This window comes from Numida meleagris, chromosome Z (genome assembly GCF_002078875.1).
Source record: "Numida meleagris isolate 19003 breed g44 Domestic line chromosome Z, NumMel1.0, whole genome shotgun sequence".
NCBI classification, from domain to species: Eukaryota; Metazoa; Chordata; class Aves; order Galliformes; family Numididae; genus Numida; species Numida meleagris.
The window spans coordinates 71,824,820-71,837,222 of NC_034438.1; the positions used below are offsets into that span (position 1 = coordinate 71,824,820).

General features: G+C 37.7%; 1 protein-coding gene across 1 annotated transcript in view; it reads right to left on the reverse strand.

Moving 5' to 3' along the window:
• Nucleotides 1-12,403, reverse strand: part of LVRN (laeverin) — a 36,783-nt gene that overhangs the window by 3,482 nt on the left and 20,898 nt on the right. Inside the window, exons 13-19 of the mRNA XM_021381421.1 lie at nt 11,662-11,717; nt 10,544-10,697; nt 9,669-9,763; nt 8,889-8,996; nt 4,502-4,672; nt 2,554-2,694; nt 25-100 (exon numbers count right to left, since the gene is read on the reverse strand). Coding sequence (XP_021237096.1) covers nt 25-100; nt 2,554-2,694; nt 4,502-4,672; nt 8,889-8,996; nt 9,669-9,763; nt 10,544-10,697; nt 11,662-11,717 — 801 coding nt within the window. The remainder of the gene's footprint in view (nt 1-24; nt 101-2,553; nt 2,695-4,501; nt 4,673-8,888; nt 8,997-9,668; nt 9,764-10,543; nt 10,698-11,661; nt 11,718-12,403) is intronic.

Genomic DNA, 12,403 nt, shown 5'->3' on the forward strand with positions numbered 1-12,403 from the left:
CAACTAATCTCTTTTCTCATTTACCTCTTGGATCTGTACATCTGTATTGACAAATCTTCCCATGATTTTTAGTACGGTATGTAATAATTGCTTCCCATACCTGTAAAATTGAGATAAAGGTCCTTCCATCAGCATGTTAGAAAAATACTAGACTTCATCTCATTTAATAATACTCCAACTACTTATTAATCATTTATCACACTGGAAATACCAATTAAGTGGAAGTTTTCCATCATATACTCCCTGCCCCTTAAAAAGGAGAGTATTGTTAAAGTTCAGTTTAGACATTTGAGCAGAATTAAACAGACCAATTGCCCCTCAGTTTCATTCCTGATGTTCTACTATTTCTTCTCAGCTATAATGAATTCTTGACTGAAAAAGATAACATTTATGAGCCCATAAAGCCACACCCATATAGAAATGATAAGCAGTAATAATTCTAAAATCTTGGCGTTTCTGTTAGTGTCCTGAGGACAGTGTATAAAGCTAACATCCAAACTGTTCTTTCAGTCTGAAAATGTTGTGTCAGTTCCTCAGCATATTTCTCAACAGTATGGAACACTTAAAAGCTCTGTAAAGGAACAAGCTGGTTTGACATTAACCTGCTACAACTTGCCTTTACTAGAGCTTGGAATAGAGCTAAACATTTCAGTGCTCCCAAGTCTTGGTTTTGGTGTCACCAATAGTTCCTGAGGCATTCCTCCATCATCAGGGACAGCAGGAATGCATGGATATCACAGCCATGCTTGTTTTCATCTCTGCCAAGGACAGAAGGAGTCTTTGAACAGACATTAAAGACACTTACAGATAGCCCAAGCTCACATACAATTCACCTCCATCAAGGCAGATGGGCTAGAGATGGATTAGGACTTAAAAGAGGGATTAATAGTATTAGCAGTCCTCACATCTCTTGAAAATCTGTATGCTTCAACCAACCATCTCTACAAAGAGAGTATGAGCTGCCTTTGGAAAAGAGGTTAGGACCTTACTTTTGCATTTTTCACCCATGCTTATGAAACACTAGTGGATGAACCCATTTCTAGAGCATATGGGTTTTCCATTTTCAGGGGGTTTCCAAGCAATGTGTTTTTCTCTTGCTTGTGGAACTGTTTGGCTGAATGTCTTCCAAGAACTAGAAAGATTCACCAGTTGCCTACAGGAATGCTATACTGCCTCACACTATATTACAGGCAACCAGGATAAAAAACATGGACAAAACTCAAGTCAATGATGGTTTTATCTGTGAAGTCCAATGATATGTTTGCAGCGTGGATGTAATTGTTCCTATTCCAGCACTTTACTTCAAGTCTGTTCAGTTTTAAAATTCCAACTCATTCTCCTGGCTTCCAGTTTCCATCATCACTTTCTCCTTTTACTGTTCCTGAAGCCATTTGTCTACAGGGCCAGTGCATACGCAGGATGCTCCTGACCACAGGGAAACCATGGGTCAATGAGAACACTTGCATAATGTGTCCCCATGACCAGCTTATACAAAGGAACATGAGAATGAAAATATGATAGTCTAAACAATGTTCTCCTCAGAGACATTGAAAGGCTGTAATATTTACCAATCATCAGTTACCCAAACTACCCTAACTTCTTTCTTAGGCTCCCATGTTAAAGACATATCTTCCATCATTCTTTTAATCACACAATTGGCATGGAGTCTCAATCCCATAAACAGAATGCCCTGACATCAACTAGGGGGAGTTGTCACTTACTCTTCCAGACACTCAATGTTGAGATGGAGAAAAAGAGATTTTGACGTCTTTCCTAATTGTTGCTTATGTGCAGGTAAGAGTAATTGCTAACGGTATTGTGCCATGCCTACATGGCAAGCGGCTTTTCCCTTTTCCTTTTGCTTGTGCTTAGATTGCTCATGTTCTGCTCAAGCTTAATTATATTGATAGCAAGTGTATATAATTACACTAAAACCCATTAAATGCAGCTGCACTGGTCTGCTGCCATTCTATCATTCAATATCAAATGAACACTTGTGCTGTGAGAGCCAGCCATCACACCCATGCACTCTTCTCCTTTTCCAAATGAGTAAAAGGACAAGTTTATTTCTGTCCTGAAAGTTCGTTCTGTTTGATGTGAAAAGCTGCCTGGACAGCAAAAAGCGGGAAACTATATTTTGCATGGCAGCTGTCATACAAATACATAAGAAATACCTTCTCTTACATCATGATTACTAATTCCCCACACCACTTGTCACAAAGGACACCTTATGCATACTCTGAGAGCCAGATTTTTATCTTTCATTATCTCATAACCGGGATTTTTGGGAAAGCTCCCCACTTAAGTATGTAAGTAAGCATTAGACTTTCCAGAAAGTTTAACACTGAGCAGTCACAAGCAGACTAATTTCAAAGAATTCTGTAACTGACATGAACTCTTCTCTGACATTAAGCTCTAATGATAACCATGGTCTGTGTACTTAGGGAACTGCATCAATCATTACAAACTACGTTGTCTCTGGAATGAAAATTTGCACCTGGAGCAAAAGAAACACAGAAATAAAAAGAAATCGTAACAGGTGGGTTACCATACCTTTCACTTAAAAGTGACCAATTTTCTGTAACAAATTCCCACGCTATGCGGTGCCCAATGTCCTTAGACGCTACATATTCAACGATGGCTGAAGTACAATTGGAAGAAAATTGTGTATCACTGAGTCCACAGCGCAAGGATCTGTTAAAAAAAAAAAAAGTTAATATTACTTGCTGTTTAACAGACGTAATCTGGAACTATATATCAGTTCAGGAAAATCTCTGTCTCCCCAAATACAGGAATGTTGATAGCTATACCAAAGTTGGAGTCGTTCAGAGCTGTGTACTCAGCTTGTATTTTGTTCTTATGTTGGTGAAATTCCCTGTTCTTGTGCACTGGCTCGCCACTTCTCAGTAAAATGAGTGTGCAGCACAACAAATGGAGATATTTGCCTTTTTTGTATATCTTACAGAAAGACTCAGGACAACCCCTCTGATCAGACAACCACATGGAAAGGGAAACTGCTCCCAAGATTCTGGAGAAAAATTCCAAACAGACAGAGCCTGGACAGTGAGCTAGAAGTGAGATACGCTGCTGTGTAGAGAGGTTCCATTTCAATAATAAGGCATCTAAGGTGCTCTCAAGTAGGCTAAGTCATGATTTTATAAACATTTAACTACCTGACACTGTCATCAATGAGAGTTGATGTCTGACTATCTTGAAAAAGTAAATAAATAACACTCCTGTTGTTGTATAACTTTACAGTCTCTTTGTTGGTAGAGCAGATGAGCTGGGTTTCTGCCATTTGCATGCCATCAGCATACTTAACCAAATGGATGAACTATACTGAGGACAACACAGCTTAGCATTTCTCAGCCTAAAAGACTTTCAGGTTGAAGTTTAGAAAAAGAGATTATCTTGTCTACAACTACAGCATGCGGAGGAAGGAGGTCATCACAACTTCCTGAACTCCTGTCTTCTTTTGGTATAACTTACAGCTTCACAGGGACCAGTGCTAGCCTGTGTCAATGACAAAGTCACCAAAGGACCACAGGTTAGGTGGAAAATCAGCATAGTTCTATTCAGACATCCCTGCTCAGTCCAACTGACTGTGTTCTCAGCCTTATCTGTTCTGCCTACTCAACCATCACAGGAGAAACAACTCTACTACTTTCAGAGCATTAGACCCACTGTGTTTATACCAACGGCTGGATCATCATTCTTTAGACTATCACTGGCAAACTTCTGTCCTCAGAGATATTCTTCAGGTAACGCGGAGATGATAAAATAGAGAACTAATCTTCAGTATCTTTTTTGCTGATAAAGTGAAAAGATCTTGTGTGGATGTCCATGAAAGATAATAAATATGATATTCCAAACTGGAAATTTAAATATGATTTCTCCTTGTCAGTCTGTACTTCAAAGAATGAACAGCTTACTAATAAGTCTATTTACATTTTTGTCCTTCACCTACGAATGGGTGATCTGACTTGTGCACAGAGGGTATATAGGCTACGAGATTTTTGCTTGGGAAGACAATATAAAATCGTAAGTAGTGGGGAAAAATATCAAGGAGAATTACGATAACTACTGTTTCTTACAATGCAGAGACTAAGGGCAGCCAGTGGATTTAAAGTTGAAGAAAATGACAGGAAACAAACCTAAAGGAAACGTATTTTCATACAACATGCAATTAGAAGTTCTGTTGCCAGTTTGCTATAACAGTTGAAGGTATACTTTCAGTTCAAAAAGGGAATTATATTGACAGGTCCACTGGCAGTGGTAGATGTGACACGCTAGTTACCAGGTCAGGAAGTCCTTTTCTCAGTCATTAACGACATCTGAGATGTTATACCAGCAAAAGGATAATGCATGTTTGCACTGTTTATCATATTTTCTTCATAAGATTCTACCACTGGTATATCAGATGTGTGGTTCTGTGGCAGGCAAACCTCTGACATGTTTGTATGGTGCAGTACCCCCAGAGACATGCTTCAATCAAGGGCACCTGTGAAGTAACCATGATTCTTTGGCACAGCTCATGGCAGAGAGGAGGATGTCTTTATCTTCCTTTGTGGAGTCGTTACGTTTATACATTTCCCATGCAAAATTCCACTCTTTATCACTTCCCACTGCAACACCATAGCAACAGGCCGTCCTTCTAATTAAAGATGGAATTCTGTGAAGCAAAATATAGTTAGAAGGTACTGCATTGTTATAAATTCATAACAAACTATTAATGCATAACTGGAAAAAAAATGTTTCAGTTGAAGAATCCACAATAGCACAAAATAGCTTTCCACAAAGAATACAAAATAGCAATCTAAATAAAACTGCCAATTTTGATTACGATTTAAACATGATCAAAACATGCAGTTTTAAGGCAAAAAAAAAAATTCTTTAAAAACAGTTGGGTCAAGCCAGTTTGTGTACAGGCAATCAATGCCACTCTTGCACATCACAGCCCAGTATAGCGATCACACCATTAAGGAGGTTGCGGCTGCATATAAGCATCAGCCCAGACAAGAATTTCTTCAGTGAATACATCCAGTAAGAAAGACAAAGGCAACACAAACAAAAGGTAAAGTGACATTTCTCCATGCAACAAGCACCCTTCTATTACTTACTCTCCCCAACATGGCAGTGCATTTCATAACACAAAATCAGTGCAAGCACTGTCAATGTAATATACACCACTTCATGTGCAAAGGCTGAACAGAAAGTTTCTCCTGCAGCAATGACACGCCACTAACATTAAAACAGATCAACAATTTCTAGTATTAGCAGTTTATCTACTATCTGAAAATAGTTCAAATTAATGGTATGTTGGATAAATTCCCTGTAGCAGTATAATGGACCTCAATGCTACAAAACAAATATTTAGCTTCTCCATAGCATACTGTTAATCTGCATAGCAAAAAGTAAGGGTGTAAAAGCTATCTTACATCAGAAGATATGACAGCAGTCAAGCCTCTGATCACAGAAGCCTTTCTTCAAATTTAAATATAATTTGAGAAAAATTCCTGGTTTCACTAGACCATTCTGGAGAGAATGGGGTCAATACCAGAGAAAATACTAGTCAGATGGAAGACTAAAGGACAGAAATATACAAAGGAAAATGGAGAAAAAAGTAATTTATAAACCTTAGAAACTATAATAGTCCAGTAGGAGTTTTGGATGACAGATTGTAACGGAACTGTTATGTCACACCTTGAACTGGTGAATTTTTTCCTATATATGATTACTGGCATTCCCAAATTATGCTTCGTCTGGTTTTGCAAAGACTTTATCAGAAGCAATTTCTCTGCTTCCAAGGACCAAAAGAGACATCACTTGTTAAGAAGTGGAAAAAGTAAGCAGCAGAGACTTTAACTGTCCTGTTGGATGTTGGAGATTTCATGGACTCACAGAATGGCTTGGGTTGGAAGGGACCTCAGAGATCATCTAGCTCCAACCCCCCTGCCATGGGCAGGATTGCCACCCCATAGATCAGGCTGCCCAGAGCCCCATCCAATCTGGCCTTGAACTCCTCCAGGGACAGTGTACCCACAACTTCTCTGGGCAGCCTATTCCAGGGCCTCAACACCCTCTCAGTGAAGAATTTCCCCCTGACATTTAATCTAGAACTCACTTCTTCTTGGTCAAAACCACTCCCCCTTATACTATTAATATCTACCCATGTAAAAAGTGGGTTACCACCCTGATTTCACTGCCATAATAATAGAAAGTGTTGGAATGTTTTATATAGATGTAAAATTTACAAATATAAAATTACAAAGAAATAATTTGGATTTATTTATTTGGGTATGTGCTGGAGCATAGGGAATTTCCCACCAACAACAATGCTGGCGGAACCTGAGTGGTAATGTCAAGGTAAGAGATATTTCTGCAAGGAAATCTTCTAGGACAAATCTTATTTGAGTTACAAAGTCAAGCGATTTTGTTAAAAAACATTTCATAATCTTGAAGAAAGAAGCAACCGTAGACAGATATGCGCTGTGTAGGGTATGCAGTTAGTATAACTAATCCTTTCAAGATGCCTTATGAAAAGCTGTCATGCCTAAAATATGGCTATTTTTTATAGTTCTAATAGCTTCAAGAAGACACTGGTTACTGAGTATAGAAGTCTACGTATCTTTTGGCTGCAGCTTTGATGTTGAGCAATGAAGGCAGGCTGTACAGGCAGCACACTATGGGATACTGGTCTAATGGCTGGTGACAGTTATGGTAGCCCTGACGTGGTCTATGTTGTACTGTTCGCAGAGCAAGTCCATTGTGGCCCAGAGGAAATACAGAGCTTGGGGTTATGTTAACTGAGGTGTTGAGCTTATTAATTTCATGTTTTGGGGTTTTGTTTTTTTTTTTTTTTGTCTTGGGAGTACTCATGTGGTTTGAGAACCAGGATTCTCTCATTTGTGAACCTTTGGGAAGATGCAAAAAAAACTCCTGAAAAGAATGGTGCATTAGCCTATACCATTTTCCCAGAGTCAATGCAGAGGTGATGTGATGACTTCGTAACCTTTGAGGGCAAAGACAGTTCACAGTTACCTTTAGGAAGTAACTGAAATGTACAGCACCACTATCCCTCCCTCTAGACTCATTTCTTTTTTTCAAAAGAGAAAGATGAGCTAGTAAACCCACTGAGAATACACTCATTTAGACAGCTCCATTTCACTCCTATAAGCAAAAAAAAAAAAAAAGAGCTAAACTGAGAAACTGGATGGGAATCATGGCTCTTGAGCCATTATTTTCACAAAAGTGAAAATAATACACCATACCAAATCCAGTGATGTTCTGGGAAGTCAAACTGGTTGGAAATGTTCAGCTGAAAGATGATCACCCTATCTGAAAGGAAGAAGCACCACTGCCTTCCATATATTTGAGAATCCCACTAGGTATGGTAACGCAGCTGGTGCTCACCTGGGATGAAGCAGTTGTCATATGCTATTAGGAGTTCTGCTCTCAAAATGGAGAACATAAGACTATCTAAAGGGATCTTTATGTGAAGTTTGCTGTGTCCTTTTCCTCTTCTACCCAGTGTATGCAAAACCTCCTCTTTAACTGAAAAGGAACTGTGATTTTTGATTTGAAACTTAAGAAAATGTTTATCTTGTATGTGGTATTTTTTCATTACAATGTGATTCATTTCTTTCACTTAATAAAAATACTGTGTTTTTTTTCCTCTATACTTACAGACACTTGAAATTCGATACTGTAAAGCATCTTCAAACTTTTCTCAGTGTCAGGAAGGACAGCAAAATTTATCTTCATTTAATTCAAAAGGAGATCAGCTAATATTTCAGACTTCTCAGCTCATGAACTCAGGTAAGGTGCATAGAATCCCACCAGGAATAAATAATTTTGAATACTCTTAATGAAGGAAATATTTTTTGCAATAGTCTTAGAATTCTACATAGCATTGCTACCTTTGAGTGCAGCATGAGTGGGATAGTAAGAAAATCCTCTCTGAAACATACCAGTCTGTGTTCAGCCTACTTAAATTTTTTGCTTTATCTCCAAAGTACAGTATTTTAAATTTTCTTTATTACTAAATCACTACTACCAAAATATAAACACAAGTTCTGTTCACTTAGCCAGTCACATATCAGAGGTAGGAGTAACAGCCACAACATTAACCTTTTTGCAACTGTAACAAACAAAAATAATAACTTTAAATATTCACTCACCAGTGCCAATACTATATGACTATTGCATAGGAAAAAAAAAAAAAACAACAGGGAGGAAAAGAATGAGAATTTCAATACATTGTAAGATTCCTTTAACAATGCAATACTCTAACATAGAAAATCTGATGCTGGTAAGGCACAGATTTCATTCTCACAGACCAGAAACCTAGCCACTAGGTTCCAGGATCAGCATGAGAACTGACAGCCCTTCCCAGCCCCTGTTCATACGAACACAGAACATGAAGAATGATGTGAGGAGTTCACCATGGGCAGATGATGATATCATGCCAACATTGCTTCAGTCTGTACTACTTAGAGAAGCCCAGAATTTGAATCAATACATGTGATGCACCCAAGGCAGAACTGTGGCAAAGGGATTGGACAATTAGTCTTAATCTGAGTTTCATCTGCTATGTGGTTAAGCAGATATTGGTCTTCATGGAAAAAATCTGCATCCTTCAGCCTGCAAAGTCTATGCAAAAGGCAGTAATTATGAAATCAACACAAAGCTGAGATTTGTGCAAGACACAGAACTTTGCATTCACTTTTCTTATTTTGTCATTTGGTTGTTGCTTTGCTTAAATACTGTAGGTCTGGGGAGAATGAGCAGTGTATAGAGCCCTTATTCTGCCTCCCCCTTGTATAAGCCCATCAACCTCCCACATCCCTTGCACATGCACACCTCTCAGAGCGCATTCTAGTTCTTACTTGTACTCAGGGTTGTCCATCCACTTAGCATACAGTTCAGATGACAGATCCAAGCAGTCTTGGAGACCCAGCCAGCATGCTGTTGCAAAAAGTTTTCCCAAATACGTTCTTGAAGGAAAGCCAAAATAGCAAGAATAAAGGATGTGTATTCCACATTTGGAGTACTCAAACTGTGCTTGATCACAGTTTCTGCATATAATGCTGTTTACTCAGGAGAATCTCTACCAGAAGCACTTGAGTTTTAAAGAAGTAAAAAAATTAAGTCACCAAAAACGGGCTCCTGACATCAACATTCACGGATATCAGTGAGGCTACTGACATACTGTAATTCTTACTAGGTTTCTTCACATTTTATAGTGCTGTTGCTCTGGCCACACATAGTCTCAGTCATTCTGACTGTGGCTTTACAAAATGAATTATTTTAAAGATCTAGTGATTGATGCATAAAGCACATCTAAAGCTCATTGCTATGGGATTTTCCCCAAGGAGCAGCATCTTGTTGCACCTGTTCTCCAATAAACAAGAGCTACCACTCAGATTATTAAAGGATCATCTCTTACGCTCACTAAGTACACTGACAGAATCCCAAACAATCCTCACAAACTGCATTTTCATTGTAAGTATCATCATAAGTAACACACATTTGTAAATCAGTAAGAACAACAGTTACACTCAAATTAAGTAGACCATTTTCATATATCTTGCATTTAAATTTGCAAAGGCAAACTACATCGTATCAATTATGCCAGACCAAACTTTTGAGAAAAGCAGAATACTTACTGAGCAAAATAGTCATCTTCCAAAGCATCAACATTTTGATGAATAAAACCTGCATAATAATGGTATATTGGCAACATTCTCTTTAAAAGGTATTTCTTTTAAAAAAGGGAAAGAAAAATTATTTTCATTTAAATGCAAGTGTTTATTATACTGTGTTTTTCTTTACTTAGATTTATCCTAAAAATTCACCTCTACTAATTTCTTTACAGTAAAGAACATTAAAATGAAGCATATAAAATAACATAAAATTCAATGCACTTGTGCTGTTCAAATGGAGAAATTACTTATTTCACATTGTTAACACCTCTGAGCTCATTACGAAAGAACACAGATGCTCCTTCTCAGAGAACAAGACAGAAAAAAACAAGTTCTCAATAGAAAAAAAATTCTTTTCATGCATTTCGAACATACCTATACGAAGAACTTAAGAGAATTACTGCTTTGTGATTGCACTATAAACAAAAGTGTGAAATAGAAGTAAAAAAAAAAAGAAAAAAAAGAAAATATAATCTCAGGTATCTTGAATATGGGATACAAGAATCTCATGTAGTATCACAAGACAGCTCCTACTTTCTCTCCATATAGCTTTTCCTGAACTTGTTTTGCAAAAAGAACTAAAATCAAGGTTAATAGTGATAACGCAAATAAAGTTCTGCTTTACAGTAAGAACTGTTCACAATGTGATGATATTTATCATTGACTAGTTTGTGTAAACCTCCTATCGAAAAAAGAAGTTGGCAAAATCATGCAAATGCATTTACATGAACTATTACCCACCATATTCATTCTTTCATGAGAATTTAGAAAGCACTCATTTTAGTCATTTTTATTAAAATGGACTAGTATCTTTGCTGGCTAACAAAAGAAGATGATACCTTCAAAAGTGGATATATTTCATAGTTTTTCAGAGTACTTTCCCAATTGTCAGGCACTAGGTATACCAATACCATATTCCATATGAAGAGTTCATCTTCTTTAGCAAGGTACTTTGTCAGTTCAAGTGCAGCTTCAATCTCAGTATATCGAGACCTATTTGAAGACAAAAACCACTCATATTTGAGCACAGTTATTCACATTAACTACCTACCATGAATATCCATTTATTTATGAAATGGATGATAAAACATACGGATACAGGGTGGGAAGTCAACCAGAAAAACAATGTAATATTAAAATAAATGTCAAACTATGGTGTGTCATTTAAAAGCTGAACTCTCCACACCTTAAAGAGCGTAGTGTCAAGTAATGGGTAATCATGGGAGTACGCATTCTGGCAGCACCTGCAGGATTAGGACTAGCAAATTTACAGCATGCATCAGCCTCGCTTAAACGAACAGTGTTTTCAGTTATAATACATTTGTCTTTTTATTGCTAAAGAAGAGATTTTTAATACGTATTCTTTTATGGAATAAACATTATTATAAAAATGAAAGAATTTAAACCACATGCACGCTACCCTAGGGATTAGCAATTTCAGCGTGGCATTTCCATGCCTCATCATGGAGCCAGCATGGAATGCATTCTTTCCCCAAAAAAGCCAATTCAAGCCTCACTCCTCTAGAACAGAAACACTTCTAGCATGTCTACACAACAGCTCAGTTCCATTCTTCAGTTACTTTCCTTATTACATGTCAGGTTTAAGATCTGTTGTGAGAAGACATTCGTACAAGAGAAGGAAAGGGACTCTCCAGAATAAATTAAGGAAAATTCATTATCTTCATTTAGAATTTACTTTCCCTTACAACAAATTTAGGTTAGTCCTTACAGCATTCATAACAGTTCCACTGTTTAAAGTATTTGCTAAGAGATGGAATAGACTCTAAAAGAAATTTTGAAAGAAATTACCCAACACTGGTATTCCTCCATCTTTTTGTTGAACATCTGTTGTTCTTAGGAGGTGCACAGGGTTAGGAATGAATGAAGCAGAAGTACGAATGTTGAATTCAATCATGTAGTCTAATCATTTTCTATGACATATGCAAAACATACTTACTGTGCCAATGCAAAAGTGTCATCTAGCAGCTGGAACCTGCTGACAGCAGGAATAGCCTGCAGAAAGCATCAATGTGCTGTTAACAGATCTAGACACATCATTAAGAGTAGTAAAAAGGCATGTGATAAAGTAATAAAAAGCATAAGGCAAAGTCCCTAACATCTTTTGTGAGCCAAAATTTTCTACAAAACATGCTAAAATTGATCCTGTAATTTATGCTGAGATTGCTTTTAGAAGCACTTACATATAAAAAATATATAAATATACAACTGTAGAACACTGTGTGGAACTTCAGGATCTCTCTTATTACAGACTAGAATTAAAAATAAATTCTGGAAATTGTACATTTCCTAATATTCACTTTGTTATATCATTCTGGTATGTTTTTTCCTTTCGAAGTTTCAGGTTAGTCCACAGCAGAGCATGTGAATCACAAATTACACGACCAAGAAAGGACTGGGGGTGAGTCCCTGCCTACAGCTCATGCTGGTCATTTCTCCCCTCCTCCCTGTTTCCATGCTGGTTTGGCTCAGCTACTGCTCTAGCCCCCCTTCCCACCAACCAGTAAGCGTGGCCCCAAGCTGGCACACCGCAAGTCTGTGCTGATTTAGATTTGCTGTGAAGAAAAACTCAGAAGACACGAAGCTGATATGCCTTAGAGACATTTTGTCACCCCTGTGTGCTCTCATCAGCCTTGTGTTCTGACCTTCCTGAGAAGTCATCTGACCGCACACATTTGGGT